Raw genomic sequence first — 14,799 nt, 5'->3', positions numbered from 1 at the left:
TCAGAATTAGCTTTATTGCCAGGTATGTTTTCACATACGAGGAATTTGTTTTCATGACAGAAGCTTCCGCAGTGCAACAGAATGACAGCGACGGTACAAAAACACAGATAATAAAAGAATAATAAAAAAAAATAATAATAATAATATAAAAAAATAATAAAATAAAAATAGAATATTGAGGAAAGAAAAACAAGCTTATGTGGATACTACACATTTAAACAATAAGGTATCTAATGTTATTTATGGAGCAGATAAATACATATAATCATGTATTAATCAATTATCATTTTGACGACTCTTTTCTTTATTTAAAAGCTGAAATGTGAGGTTTACCATTTACGAAACTTTTTCCAAGCTTTATTTGAACAGTTACATTAGATATTTGAACATGCTATTAGATAAACTGTTTGTTGTCAGTCATGTTGTCATTTAAAATCCAGAGGTCACTATAATCGTGATAAGAAATTTTCATACCGTTACATCCCTACCTAAGACACGAAACGATCGGTTTGTGCCAGAAACCGAACAGTATTTATATCATATTTTACCTCTAATAGAACACTATGTCCAACTGTCTTTGAGCGCGCGCACGGCATCCGGTGCGTGAGGTGTGTAAATTTGTCTTACGGGTTTCGATATCAAGACTGAAACACTACAAATGACTTTCTGTCCATTTTGAGAATATCCCTGTCACTCTTTACTATTAATTTAAATAGGACTGTGGCCGTCAAACTACAAAATCAAGATACATAAGGAATCACAACAGCAGTCTACACAACTGTCATTCAAGTGTTATTCACTGAAAAATCATCCACTTTATCTCCCAAATTGGTGCCTTTGCATATGCTGTGTCTGGTTTGACGTTAATGGTGTCTGTTAACACATATAACAAATTTAGGTTATAAAAACATTGTGGGAACATTGCTTTGAAATGTTAAGGTTTCTTGTCATGATAATAGTTACACTACTTATTACATTTTTTAATAGGGTAACTTGTAATCTATTACATTTCCAAAGTAACCTTCCCAACACTGGTTTTGGGCTAACTCAGTTTTGATTAGCAATTGGGCGGGTTTTGATGTGAAACCCTATTCTGTTTCAGTTTTTATAACCATTTCTTACTATGTGTAAGTAAGTTGTTGTTTTTTAGCATGCAAGTTTGGCAGTGTTATTTTTTAGGATTACTGATAAACTACTGTTGATTTGTATTATTTGTATTTGTTATTTATTTTAATTTTTGTTAAATTATGTCTGTATAGGTCTTTTATTAAGTTTTTAGTTTTACTTAATTTGAGTTATTTTAATACTTCAACAAACTAAATGGAAATGAAATAATATATATATTGAATTTATAAATGTGTATGTATGTATATATATATATGTATGTGTGTGTGGTTGTATATACTCATATATGTAGTTGTTTTTTTGGTGTTTGGCTTAGTGTTATGTTAGAATCATTATTATACTCTTATACCTTTTGTTCTTTAATATTTTGAATTGTTTTTAGCTTTATTTTTTGTTTTTAATTTAAATGTTAAGTTTTGAAATTTTGTTGCATGCATTTGTCAATTTTATTTAATGTCTTTATTTTTAAAATGTGTATAGGTAGTATTTATAAAGTCTTAGCTTGTAGTTTTGGATCTGTTTTTAGTTGTTTTAATACGACAATTGATTGCTTCTGTTGTCCTCATTTGTAAGTCGCTTCGGATAAAAGCGTCTAATAAATGACTAAATAAAAATAAAAAATAAAAAAACCTGGCAACCCTGATTCTAATGTAACCTACTAGAGATCAGAACCAAAGCACAGCATCCCGACAGAGATCGGATCGCTCCGGTGATCGGCGCGATACATCGCTCATGACTGCGGCGCGTTGACGCTCGACGCCACGCCCTGCGCGCCCGACTCACGACGACGCACTTCATCCTGCGCACATTCATCCCTCACAAGAACAGCGGACTCCAGCCATGGCAGGTGAGTCTTTCAGCTTTTAATCTGTGCGAAAACTGCGCGTCAGGATGAGTTTTGGATGAGACAGAATCTGTGTGTTTGTCTGATTACAGAATTGGAGACGCGTCAGAGGCTGCTGCGCAACGTCAAGAAGGAGGTGGGAGATTCTCATTGTTTATCAGATATTGAGCAGATGATCGATAGAAGCTGTCGATTACTAAATCTGATCGTAATGACTGGGGTTGCAGGTGCTAAATGTGTCACACACACACACACACACACACACACACACACACACTGCTTATGATAATACCACAACACACACCTGCTCATTAGACTGTCGTGTACTGTGTGTTTTATCAAGAAGAACATCTAAACAAGGTCATTCTGGTTTGTACTCTCAGTGTCATCAGCCATTTGCTTTCTTAAGGAGCCCAGCATGATGAAGATGTGTCAAATTGTCTTCCTTGTACTGTGATTGTACCATGGTACTCAGATAATGGCATGGTAATAGTAAAGATCATGGTTGTTGTGAGAGATTACATGTTTTCTTACAGTACTGAACATCATCTCTGGCCCAGTCATTCATTTTAGTCAATTATATTCACATTTACATTGCTTAATAAGAGTATAATCCAATAGAAAGATCATCTAAAATCTGCGGTTTGTACTCCTTAATGTAAAGTTATTGTCCTTTGCAATAAAGCACTGTAATGGTACCATAGTTTATTGATAGAAACACATAATAATAATCTGGAACAATATAATTTTATAAAATAAGTATAAATATGTAATAATAATAGTAATATGTTAATATGTAAATTAAACCCTTGAGTCATTATATAATTATATTTTAGTAACCTTAATTAGTTAATACTTAGAATACAATATGATGTAACAATATGAAAATAATATCGCATATAAAAAAAAAAAAAACGTTATGTCATGACGACATAGGGGGTTTACTTGAGAGCCCCAATCCGCTCTGACTTTCAGAGAAAACGCCAATGAATTTTGGCTAGTGGATTTTGCATACCTGAGCCACTCCCCGTGCATACGGGTATAAATAGGTGACAGGTGCATCCACTCATCAGATTTTTGCTTCGGAGCCGAATTAATGAACACAGTTCGAGATTCACCAGGCAAATTCTCTCTGCTGCTGGAAAAAGAGGCTGTTCTGGGTGGCGTTACTGCACAATCAGCGCTGTTAATTCAGCGATTCCCCTGGGTGCTTCATCTAAACGAGCAGTTTCTGATCACGGACGGCTCATGTCTTTTTAAAGATGCCGTTCCGTCCCTGTCCTCTTGGTTGCAGTCGTTTCCTATCCTCTGTCAACAGCCACGATCATTGTCTTCAGTGTCTGGGCATCCAGCTCGCTGAAGCTGCATTCGTGGATGGTTTATGCATTCACTGTGAGCGTGTAACCATGGCAGCGCTGCCTCTCTCTCCTCACGGGGATGGGCTCCCTCTGTCACTACCCACGCTGGCTTCTCTGCCACAAGCAGAGAACCATCGGCTAGTGATCTTGGCGATCTGAGGGCTACAGTGAGAGCCTCTCCACCGGGCCAGTCCCCGCGGACCTCTCACTTCTCCCGCAGCAGCTGCTCGGTGCGGCTCCCCGGTGATTCTGCTTTGCCGTCTCACGGCGTGGCCAGCGTTTCATTCAGCACGCCGATAGAGAATCAGATGTCAATAGCAGCATCGGGGGGTGGGTTATTTTGATTTGGCAGGGCTGCTCCCCTCGGGTGTTGTCGCCAACGCCGAATCGGACCCAGAGTTGACGGCCATGCTTTCCCAGGCCGCCGTGAGGCGTGCACACCTCCCAGTCCCGAGCCCTCGCAGCGGGATGATTGGTATGGGCATGGGCCGTGGCTCGCGACCACGCCCTGCCCTGGTTCCTTTCTTCCCGGAGGTGGATGGCCCCTTTTCGGCCAGAAGCCGCTTGTCTGCCTCCTCCAACCTCACTACCCTTGATGACGGGGCAGCTAGGGGGTACATTGACATTCCCCAGGTGGAGAATGCGGTTGCGGTGCACCTGTGCCTACAAAATGCCTCCACTTGGAGGAATCGTCCTCGTCTCCCATCCAAAGCCTGTAAGCTGACGGCGGCTCACCACCAAAGCTGCAGTCCTGCGGGCCAAGCCGCCTTTGCCCTGCATGCCATGGCTATCCTGCAAGTACACCAAGCCAAGGCACTAAAACAAATGCACAAGGGTACTGTAGTACCGACCCGAGGTTAATGCAGGAACTGTGCACGGTGACTGACTTCGCCCCCGGGCGACGAAAGTCACGACGTGGTCCCTCGGGGAGGCAATGTCCACGTTAGTGGTCCAAGAGCGCCATCTATGGCTCAGCCTTACTGAGATGAGTGACGTCGACAGTGCGCTTTCCTGACGCTCCCGTCTCCCAGGCTGGGCTATTCGGCGACACTGTCGAGGACTCCGCCAGCAGTTCGGCAGTACAAAGGCAGACTGAGGCTATCCAGCACATCCTGCCCCGGCGTAATCCTCCACCTGCCACCGCGGGCCACGCCTCAGCCTGCCCGTCGCCGAGGGCGCCCTCCTGTGGTTGCTCCACCCCGTGCTGAGACCATGTCGAGGCTGGCACGTCGAGCCTCGCGCAGGAGTGCGGCGCCCTCCCCATGTTCCAGCCGGCCCCTAAGTCCCCCAGGAAGACGATGAGGAGGCCCTGACACAGACAGCCCGGAGATGCGAGGAACTGCTTCTCTTCTGGAGATGGCGAGAACAGCGCCACTCCTTCCCCTGGAGGAGGGCCGGCTGGAGAATCTTTGCTTTGTTCTGTTCCGCTGTTGGCCCAAGGGCCAGCGGTAACCACATTCTTAAAGAAAGAGCAGTTTCCTTTTCCTCCGGGCCATCAGACTCGTGGGTGGAAAGTGAGCGACGCACGGCGCCTTTCTGGCAGACATCTGTAGAGCTGCGGGCTGAGCGACACCGAACACCTTCGCGAGAGCTTACAGTCTCTGCATTGAGCTAGTTTCTTCCCGTGTGTTGGGTAACAGGTAAGATGTGGGAAGAGCTGGCCGGTGTTAGCTTGCTGCGCCATTCCCCCTCACCTGGGAATGCGAGCGCCTTTTTCCTCCTCCAGTACAGTTCCCCAGATGGCGAACCCTGGTGGAGTATCCTCCAGCACCCCCGGCAATCAGACTGGGCAGAGCAGTCTGACGCCAGGCCCAGTATTGGTGTTAGCTTACCTGGGTCTCCGGTCAGCCCCTGTACTGGGCTAGGTGTCCATATGGCTTGATTCCCTTCAGGCGATCCCATATGTGTATTTTCCAATGTAAGTTTTCCCTCTCGGTGAACCTGTGTCTTCCCTTTGACAGACCATTCTGTCAGTCTCTGCTGGCAGTCATTCTATCCCTACTCTTAGGTAGGACCTTCCTCAGAGACCCATTCCATATGTAGTACTGCCCCAGGCCTGGGTCAGTCCATATCAGTGTCTCCACATGTCACCTCCTAACCCTAACCCAAAACCTAACCCTAACATACTGCAATTTTCAAGGTCAAATCTAACACCCCAGTTGAAAATATGAATTATTCTCTTCTATCCTTCTGAAATAACCGGATTTGAAATCGGGAGAATCGTGACGTCATGATTTCTCCTCGACACTACCTTAACGTGTTATCATCACATAAAAATCAAGAAGGCGTGACCAACTCATGTCTGTCCATCAACCAAGGGTCTGCTGTAGGATCAAGTAAGACCGTCAAACTCGACGCATGTAAAGAAACTTTTCAGAACCTTCCTACAGATCTGATCACTGGAAATTTTTAATGACGTGCCTGAGCGAATGAAAGACAAAGTTTTTGTTTGTTCTTCACAACGGACTGTATTGTGAATTATTATAAACATGCTGCCGGTTTTTCATAATATCTTTTATTGAAAGATACAGCAGTGCCAAGCATTTTATCATCGGAGGCAATGCAGGCAAGTACATTTATTTTTATTCTTACAGTGTGTTTGTAATAAATGTCAAACCAAAACCTGCCCTAGAAAGTTAGCTGCAATGAGAATGTTGCTTATTCCATACAGCATCGGCTCATGAAACAGTGTGTGTTATGATTGCTGGGGAGGACACTGAGAGGCTTGATCTCTCAGAACCCTCGCTGAATAACAGTATGGATTAGGGTGTAACGTGCTTCCTACAGTCATGCAGTACAGCAGGGCTATGGCTGCCTGTCATCTCTGCCCTCTCATGTCTGACGTCATGATGATTCCCTTCTGTTCCAGCAGTTGTGGCTTTCAAACTCTGTCACCTTACATGAACATGAACGTGAATGCGGTCTGATCCTGGCGGCCCATCGCCGCATGATTTAATAAGCTGATGACACTTTCACTTTGCTGGTGTTCTTCCTAAAACAGATCTCCTCCTCCCAATGAATTCAGCATTTTTCCAGGCTGCACACACACACACACACACACACACACACACACACACACACACACACACACACACACACACACACACACACACACACACACACACACACACACACACACACACACACACACACACACACACACACACACACACACACACACACACACACACACACACACACACACACACACACACACACACACACACACACACACACACACTGCTTATGATAATACCACAACACACACCTGCTCATTAGACTGTCGTGTACTGTGTGTTTTATCAAGAAGAACATCTAAACAAGGTCATTCTGGTTTGTACTCTCAGTGTCATCAGCCATTTGCTTTCTTAAGGAGCCCAGCATGATGAAGATGTGTCAAATTGTCTTCCTTGTACTGTGATTGTACCATGGTACTCAGATAATGGCATGGTAATAGTAAAGATCATGGTTGTTGTGAGAGATTACATGTTTTCTTACAGTACTGAACATCATCTCTGGCCCAGTCATTCATTTTAGTCAATTATATTCACATTTACATTGCTTAATAAGAGTATAATCCAATAGAAAGATCATCTAAAATCTGCGGTTTGTACTCCTTAATGTAAAGTTATTGTCCTTTGCAATAAAGCACTGTAATGGTACCATAGTTTATTGATAGAAACACATAATAATAATCTGGAACAATATAATTTTATAAAATAAGTATAAATATGTAATAATAATAGTAATATGTTAATATGTAAATTAAACCCTTGAGTCATTATATAATTATATTTTAGTAACCTTAATTAGTTAATACTTAGAATACAATATGATGTAACAATATGAAAATAATATCGCATATAAAAAAAAAAAAAACGTTATGTCATGACGACATAGGGGGTTTACTTGAGAGCCCCAATCCGCTCTGACTTTCAGAGAAAACGCCAATGAATTTTGGCTAGTGGATTTTGCATACCTGAGCCACTCCCCGTGCATACGGGTATAAATAGGCGACAGGTGCATCCACTCATTCAGGTTTTACGCTGAGGAGACGAGAACGTTTCCCTGGCAACCAGCGATGGTTCGAGGTTGTGGCATGGGGACATAACGTCTCCGTTCCCTCCATCAGGGAACGAGGGTTACGTACGTAACCGAGACGTTCCCTATCTGTCGGTCACTACAAGTTTTGTCGTGATGACATAGGGGGTCCATGGAAAGTGCCACAACCTGAACCCCGTCACAAGCAGCCGCATGTCAGACAAATGCTACGCAAAGGTCGTAACCTTCCTAATCAGTCTGACTGCCGGGGGTGCTGGAGGATACTCAACCAGGGTTCGCCGACCGGGGAATTTACTGGAGGAGGAAAAGGCGCTCAGATCCCCGGGTGAGGGGGAATGGCGCAGCAAGCATGACACCGGCCGGCTCTTCCCGCCACTTACCTGTTACCCAGCACACGGGAAGAAACCGGCTCAACGCAGAGACTGTAAAATCTCACAAAGGTGTTCGGTGTCACCCAGCCCGGAGCTCTACAGATGTCTGCTAGAGAGCATAGCGCATAGGAGGAGGCAACACTCTGTGTGGAGTGAGCCCTCACCCCCAGGGGGCACGGCTCAACTTGGAAATGGTAAGCCAAGGCGATGTCATCCACTATCCAGTGGGCCAACCTCTGCTTGGCGACAGCCTTCTCTTTCTGCTGATCTCCGTAGCAGACAAAGAGCCGCTCAGAGCTTCTGAAGCTCCGGGTGCGGTCCACATATATGCACAACGCTCTTACGGGACACAGCAACACCAAAGCTGGATCTACCTCCTCCGAGGACAGTGCTTGCAGATTCACCACCTGATCGCGAAAGGGCGTGGTGGGAACCTTGGGCACGTATCCAGGCCGGGGTCTCAGGACAACGTGAGAGTAGGCCGGCCCGAACACAAGGCACTCTTCGCTCACCGAAAATGCTTGGAGGTCCCCGACCCTCTTCATGGAAGTGAGCGCGGTCAGGAGCGCTGTCTTAGCAGACAGGAACTTAAGCTCAACTGAGTCCAGCGGCTCAAAGGGATCCCTCTGAAGGCCAGCCAGGACAGTAGATAGATCCCAGGAGTGCACCTCTGGTGGCCTAGGAGGATTCAGCCTTCTGGCACCCCTCAGGACCTGACGATGAGATCAAGCTTTCCCAGGCACCGGCCGTCTACTGCATCGTGATGTGCTGTGATAGCAGCCACATAGACTTTCAAGGTGGAGGGTGACAACCTTTCTTGCAGGAAAGAAAGCACTACTTAAATCGTGCATCTTCAGGGGTCTTCTCGGTGAGAAGAACACCAGTTCACGAGCAGACTCCACTTCAGAGCATAGGCTTGCCTCGTCGAGGGAGCTCTAGCCTGAGTGATCGTGCTTACCACCGCTGGTGGCAGATCACTTAAGTCTGTCGCGTTCCGTCCAGGAGCCACACATGGAGGTCCCAGAGATCTGGACGCGGGTGCCATATGGTGCTGAGCCCCTGAGAAAGGAGGTCATTCCTCAGAGGGAATGGCCAGGGAGGGGCTGTCGTGAGGACCATGAGTCCCGAAAACCATGTCCGGGTGGGCCAGTAAGGCGCAACCAGCAAGACCTGTTCCTCATCCTCCCTGACCTTGCACAGTGTCTGTGCAAGAAGGCTCACTGGGGGAAATGCATACTTGCGTAGAGCCCGAGGCCAGCTGTGTGCCAGTGCATCCGTGCCGAGGGGGGCCTCGGTCAGGGAGTAATACAGCTGGCAGTGGGAGGACTTGTGGGAAGCAAACAGGTCTACCTGGGCTTCCCCGAATTGACTCCAGATCAGCCGGATCATCTCGAGATGGAGTCGCCATTCTTCGGGGAATGTGAGCTGTCGTGAGAGTGCGTCGGCTGCATGATTGAGCTCCCCCGGAATGTGGACGGCACGCAGCGACTTGAGCCGCGTCTGACTCCAGAGGAGGAGATGATGGGCGAGCTGTGACATGCGACGTGATCGTAGACCACCCTGCCGGTTGATGTACGAGACATCCGCAGTGTTGACTGTGCGGACCAACACGTGCTTGTCTTGCAGCAATGGCCGGAACTGCCGCAAAGCCAGACGCACTGCCAACAGCTCTAGACAATTGATGTTCCAAAACAGTCGAGCCCCTGTCCAGAGCCCCGAGGCTGCCTGCCTGTTGCATGTAGCAGCCCAACCCGTACTGGAGGCATCCGTCGTGACAACGACATGCCGGGACACTTGTTCTAAGGGCACCCCGGCCTGTAGAAAGGCAAGGTCTGTCCAGGGGCTGAACAGGCGGCGACACTCCGGTGTGATGGTCACATGAAGTGTACCGCGATGCCATGCCCATCTCGGGAATGGGGAGTGTAACCAGTGCTGAAGTGGTCTCATATGAAGCAATCCGAGCAGTGTGACTGCAGCTGTGGATGACATATGCCCCAGGAGCCTCTGAAAGTGTTTTAGAGATACCACGTTCCTGCCTCTGAAGGAACTCAGGCAGTTCAGCACTGACTGCTGGGCATGCTCGTTGGTGAGACGCGCTGTCATACTCACCGAGTCTAACTCCATACTAAGAAAGGAGATCTTCTGCACGGGGGAGAGTTTGCTCTTTTTCCAATTGACCCAATAAGGAACTCAGGCATTTCAGCACTGGCTGGGCACGCTAGTTGGTGAGATGTGCTGTCATACTCACCGAGTCTACCTCCACACCAAGAAAAGAGATTCTCTGCACAGGGCAGAGCTTGCTCTTTTCCCAGTTGACCCGAAGCCCCAACTGGCTGAGGTGCCGGAGCACCAGGTCCCTGTGATCGCACAACTGCTCTCGTGACCGGCCCATGATGAGCCAGTCGTCGAGGTAGTTGAGGATCCTGATGCCCACTTCCCATAACGAGGCAAGGGCACCCTCCGCGACCTTCGTAAAGACACGGGGGGACAGGGACAGCCCGAAGGGGGGGGACCCTGTACTGCCATGCCCGACCCTCGAACGCAAACCGTAGGAACGGCCTGTGTTGAGGAAGAATCGAGACATGTAAATAAGCGTCCTTCCAGTCGACCGCTGCAAACCAATCCTGGGCCTGGATGCATCTAATGATGTGCTTCTGCATCAACATCTTGAATGGGAGCTTGTGAAGGGCCCAATTCAAGACATGCAGATCCAGGATTGGCCAAAGGCCACCGAGGGACAGGCTCGATTGCGTCTTTCGCCAGTAGGACAGCAATCTCGTCGCGCAGGACAGGGGCATCTCGAGCTGCCACGTAAGTCTCGAGAATGGCGCTGAACCTAGGGGGTCTCCTGGCGAACTGAATCGCGTAGCCGAGTCGAACTGTCCGAATGAGCCAGTGGGACAGGTTGGGTAGCGCGAGCCATGCTTCCAAGCTCCGTGTGAGTGGCACCAAAGGGACAATCGACGCACCTGCGGTGGTGCAGCGGTGGGAAGTCGTGCTGGATGGCACAGAAGGCATCGTGTCCTGGCTCATCACAGCAGGACTCCCCGTATGCCTGGAGGGACTGGCCAGAGATGCGTGGAGAGACAGCTCGTCTCCGAGCTGCGATCTCTTGGCTGCTGGCAATAGGGGGCGTCATGGGCGAGAGTGAGGAGGCAGCGCGTCACTCACTGTCAACCCACGAGCCTGATAACCTGGAGGAAAAGGAAACTGCACTTTTTTCGAGAATGTGGGTACCGCTGGCCGTTAGACCAGTGGCGGAACAAACAAAACGGAACAAAGGATTCTCCCTGCCCGGCGGCAGCTGGAGGATCACGCCGGGGCAAGATGTGCTGGATGGCCTCAGTCTGTCTCTGCACTGCCGAGAACTGCTGGGCAAAGTCCTCAACAGTGTCGCTGAATAGGCCAACCTGCAAGATGGGAGCGTCAAGAAAGCGCACTTTGTCGACATCTCTCATCTCAGCGAGGTTAAGCCAAAGATGGCGCTCTTGGGTCACAAGCATGGACATCGCCTTCCCGAGGGACCGCGCATCGACTTTCGTCGCCCGGAGGGCGAAGTCAGTCGCCGTGCGCAGTTCCTGCATCAACCCCAGGTCGGAACTATCCTCGTGCATTTGTTTGAGTGCCTTGGCTTGGTGGACTTGCAGGATAGCCATGGCATGCAGGGCAAAGGCGGCCTGGCCCGCAGCACCGTAAGCTTTGGCCACGAGAGCGGCCGTCAGCTTGCAGGCTTTGGACGGGAGACGTGGACGATTCCTCCAAGCGGCGGCGTTTTGTGGGCACAGGTGCACTGCAACCGCTCTCTCCAAGTGGGGAATGTCTACATACCCCCTAGTCGCCCCGCCATCGAGGGTAGTGAGGACGGAGGAGGGAGACGAGTGGTTTCTGGCCGAAAAAGGGACCGTCCACGACTTCATCAGCTCCTCATGCACCTCCGGGAAAAAAAACTGAGAAACCAATCATCCAGCCGCAAGGGCTCGGGACTGGGCGGTGTGTTCACCTCCAGCCCGATACTCACGGCTGCCCAGGAAAGCATGGCCGTCAACTCCGGGTCCGATTCGGCGGTGGCGACAACACCCGGATGCTCGCGGCTGCCCAGGCAAGCATGGCCGTCAGCTCTGGGTCCGATTCGGCGGCGGCCACAGCACCCGAGGGTTCATCCTCGGAGGACGATAGCCCATCCCCCGATGCTGCGATCGAATGAAATGCTGGGACCGTCACGAGCCGGGCCAGCGAAATCACTTGGGAGTCGCACGGGACATTCGCTGCGGGAGGAGTGAGAGGTCAACAGGGATGTGCCCGGCGGAGAAGCTCTCACTGTGACCCTCAGATCTCCCAGAGCTATAGCCAGCGGTCCCCTGCTCGTGACAGGGAAACCGGGACGGGTAGAGACAGAGGGTGCCACTCCATTCCCCGTGAGGAGAGAGGCGAGATCGCAGCGAAGCCATGCTCATACGCTCGCAATGAACACATGAGTCATCCACAAACGCAGCTTCAGCGTGTTGGATGCCCAGACACTGAAGGCAACGCTCGTGGCCGTCAACAGAGGACAGGTAACGACCGCAACCAAGAGAACACAGATGGAACGGCATCTTTAAAAAGACACGAGCCATCCGTGATGAGAAACTGCTCTTTTAGTTGAAGCACCCAGGGGAATCGCTGAATCAACAGGGACATCGCTGTTTGTGCCGTCATGCCAACCAGGAACAGCGTCTTTATTCCAGTGAGATCAGAAAGGTTTTGTGGAGAAGAAATCATTCACCCACTCAGCTCCGAAGCAAAAATCTGATGAGTGGATGCACCTGTTGCATATTTATACCCGTATGCACGGGGAGTGGCTCAGGTATGCAAAATCCACTAGCCAAAATTAATTGCCTCGTAGTGACCGACAGATAGGGAACTTGAGTTACTGTACTTTACTAAAATATAATTAACTAATAAATATATTAATATAATATAATAAATATATAATATAAGTATATTTTAACAAACAATATAACTAATAATGTAGAATATAAAATAAAAACTTGAGTTATTAACCTTCATGAATTAATACATAATTATAATGTAATATAATATAACAATATAAATAATAATATTGCTCATAAAAATAAAACCTATATAAATAAATCAATATATATATAAAACCTTAATTAATTTATAAATACTTTTAATGAAAAGTAATCATTTAGATATTAAACTTGAAAGTAAAATCATATCAAAAGATAATCACAATCATATGATCATGCAAATGCAGCATTTGTTCATGATCTTTAAGTCACTAATTAATATTAATGAAATATATTCCTATTTACAGTCATTATTAAGCGTATAACTTACTGTGTTTAAAAGAAAGACCATCTAAACAAAATCATTCTGGTTTTTATTAGAATTAATTATAATTAATCAGCTTTAAGTTTCCTAAATGCTCATTTTTAGAATATGTAATTTTAATTGAATATGTTCCATCACTCTAAGATCCCACAAGAAAGAAATACTGTGATATTATCATGGTATGATGAGGGTATCAGATGGTAAAACTGTGAAACTTTGATATATATATACCATGGTACATCTCCAAAAACACATGATTTTACCATGTTCACAAAACTGTAATCCTTTAGAGAATAATTGCATTTTTTTGCTCTAAACAATCTGGTAGAATGTGAGTGTGCCACCTAATGGAAATAATCAAACACTTTCTGGGGAATCAACAAACTGATCAAATACTTGAAATGAAAAGATGCTGAAATACAATTTTGCAATTACAAATGGGAGCATTTCTGTGGCTCAGACAGTAAAGCATTGTGATTACAATAGATTCTCAGGAAGTGCATGAACTGATCAAATGTGAACCTTGAATGCAATGGATAAAAGCATCTGTCAAATGCATGAACGCAAACATAATAATGTTTGTGGTGCATTTAATCTAGAAGTGATGATCCTTATGTCATATTTTAGCACTCAAAAATCATCTGGATCGTCAAGGTCATTGTAGGAAAAAAAAAAAAACGTTATCTGAATTTTTATATATATCAGATAGTTGTCAATGCAACATTTCTCATTTTCATTTAGCTTAACCAGATGTACTAATAAAACTAAAACAGAAATAAAAATGTATAAAAACTAGATGTATTTTAAAAAACTAATAAAAATGAGAAAGCACACAACAAAATGACTAAAAGATTAACTCAAATTAAAATGGAAATGGAAATAAAAATAATAACCCTAGAACACTTTTTTGAGCTTCGGATTGGAACCGACCCTACAACACAGCGGTCATAATTGCTCCCACTTCAGAATGCCTTATGCAGGTGTCGTTTTGAAGTGCACCGTATTAATATGATTTCAGAATCACGAGGCGTCAGAGAGTGAAAGTGCTATGATCAGTGCACATATGTCCATCTGCACATGCTATGCACTCATTATGAGACTCAGAGAAAACAAGCTGTGAGTAAGAGAGTGTGTTTATGACTCACTGTCAACCGCAGGACACTCTCCTCACCTGCTACCCATGATTCTCAGCGGCTGAACACTGCAGTGAAGATGTAGAGATTCTCAGATGTTGGTTTTCTTTTTGGACTTTCAGGTCAAGCAGATCATGGAGGAGGCCGTGACACGCAAGTTTGTGCATGAAGACAGCAGTCACATATTCTCTTTCTGCGGTAAGATGATCTTTCCTTAAAAAACCCTGAAAGAACAGTAAAAATTATTATTATTGTTATTAATATTATTAGTTTGTGAATTGTAATTAATTACTATATTTATTATTATTTTTTTACAAATTATTAAATTATTTACTATTATTTATTTATATTTATATTTAATTATAATTATTTTAATTACAATTATTATTGTTGTTAGTAATAAAAATATGAAACGATCTCAAATCATGTCAATGTGTGGATTGTGCCTGTAAGCTTTAGAGTATTCATAAGAATAATAGTTATTAGTATTTTGAAGTAGTTTTTATTTTTTAGATCTTCCATTTTCATTTTAGTTAAAGTTTTAGTAATTTTGTTGTGTGCCTTTGTCACTT

The 14,799-nt window shown here is 45.9% G+C and overlaps 1 protein-coding gene across 1 annotated transcript in view; it reads left to right on the top strand.

Moving 5' to 3' along the window:
- Positions 1-1,921: 1,921 nt before the first annotated feature.
- The window catches only part of LOC107692032 (small G protein signaling modulator 1-like), a 48,119-nt gene continuing 35,241 nt past the window's right edge, over positions 1,922-14,799 (top strand). Inside the window, exons 1-3 of the mRNA XM_016490909.1 lie at positions 1,922-1,972; positions 2,062-2,105; positions 14,350-14,425. Of these exons, the coding sequence (XP_016346395.1) occupies positions 1,966-1,972; positions 2,062-2,105; positions 14,350-14,425 (127 nt within the window). The 5' untranslated portion in view covers positions 1,922-1,965. The remainder of the gene's footprint in view (positions 1,973-2,061; positions 2,106-14,349; positions 14,426-14,799) is intronic.

This window comes from Sinocyclocheilus anshuiensis, unplaced genomic scaffold, assembly GCF_001515605.1.
Source record: "Sinocyclocheilus anshuiensis isolate Anshui unplaced genomic scaffold, SAMN03320099.WGS_v1.1 scaffold738, whole genome shotgun sequence".
Lineage (NCBI taxonomy): Eukaryota > Metazoa > Chordata > Actinopteri > Cypriniformes > Cyprinidae > Sinocyclocheilus > Sinocyclocheilus anshuiensis.
This window is presented reverse-complemented; position numbering and strand designations above follow the sequence as displayed.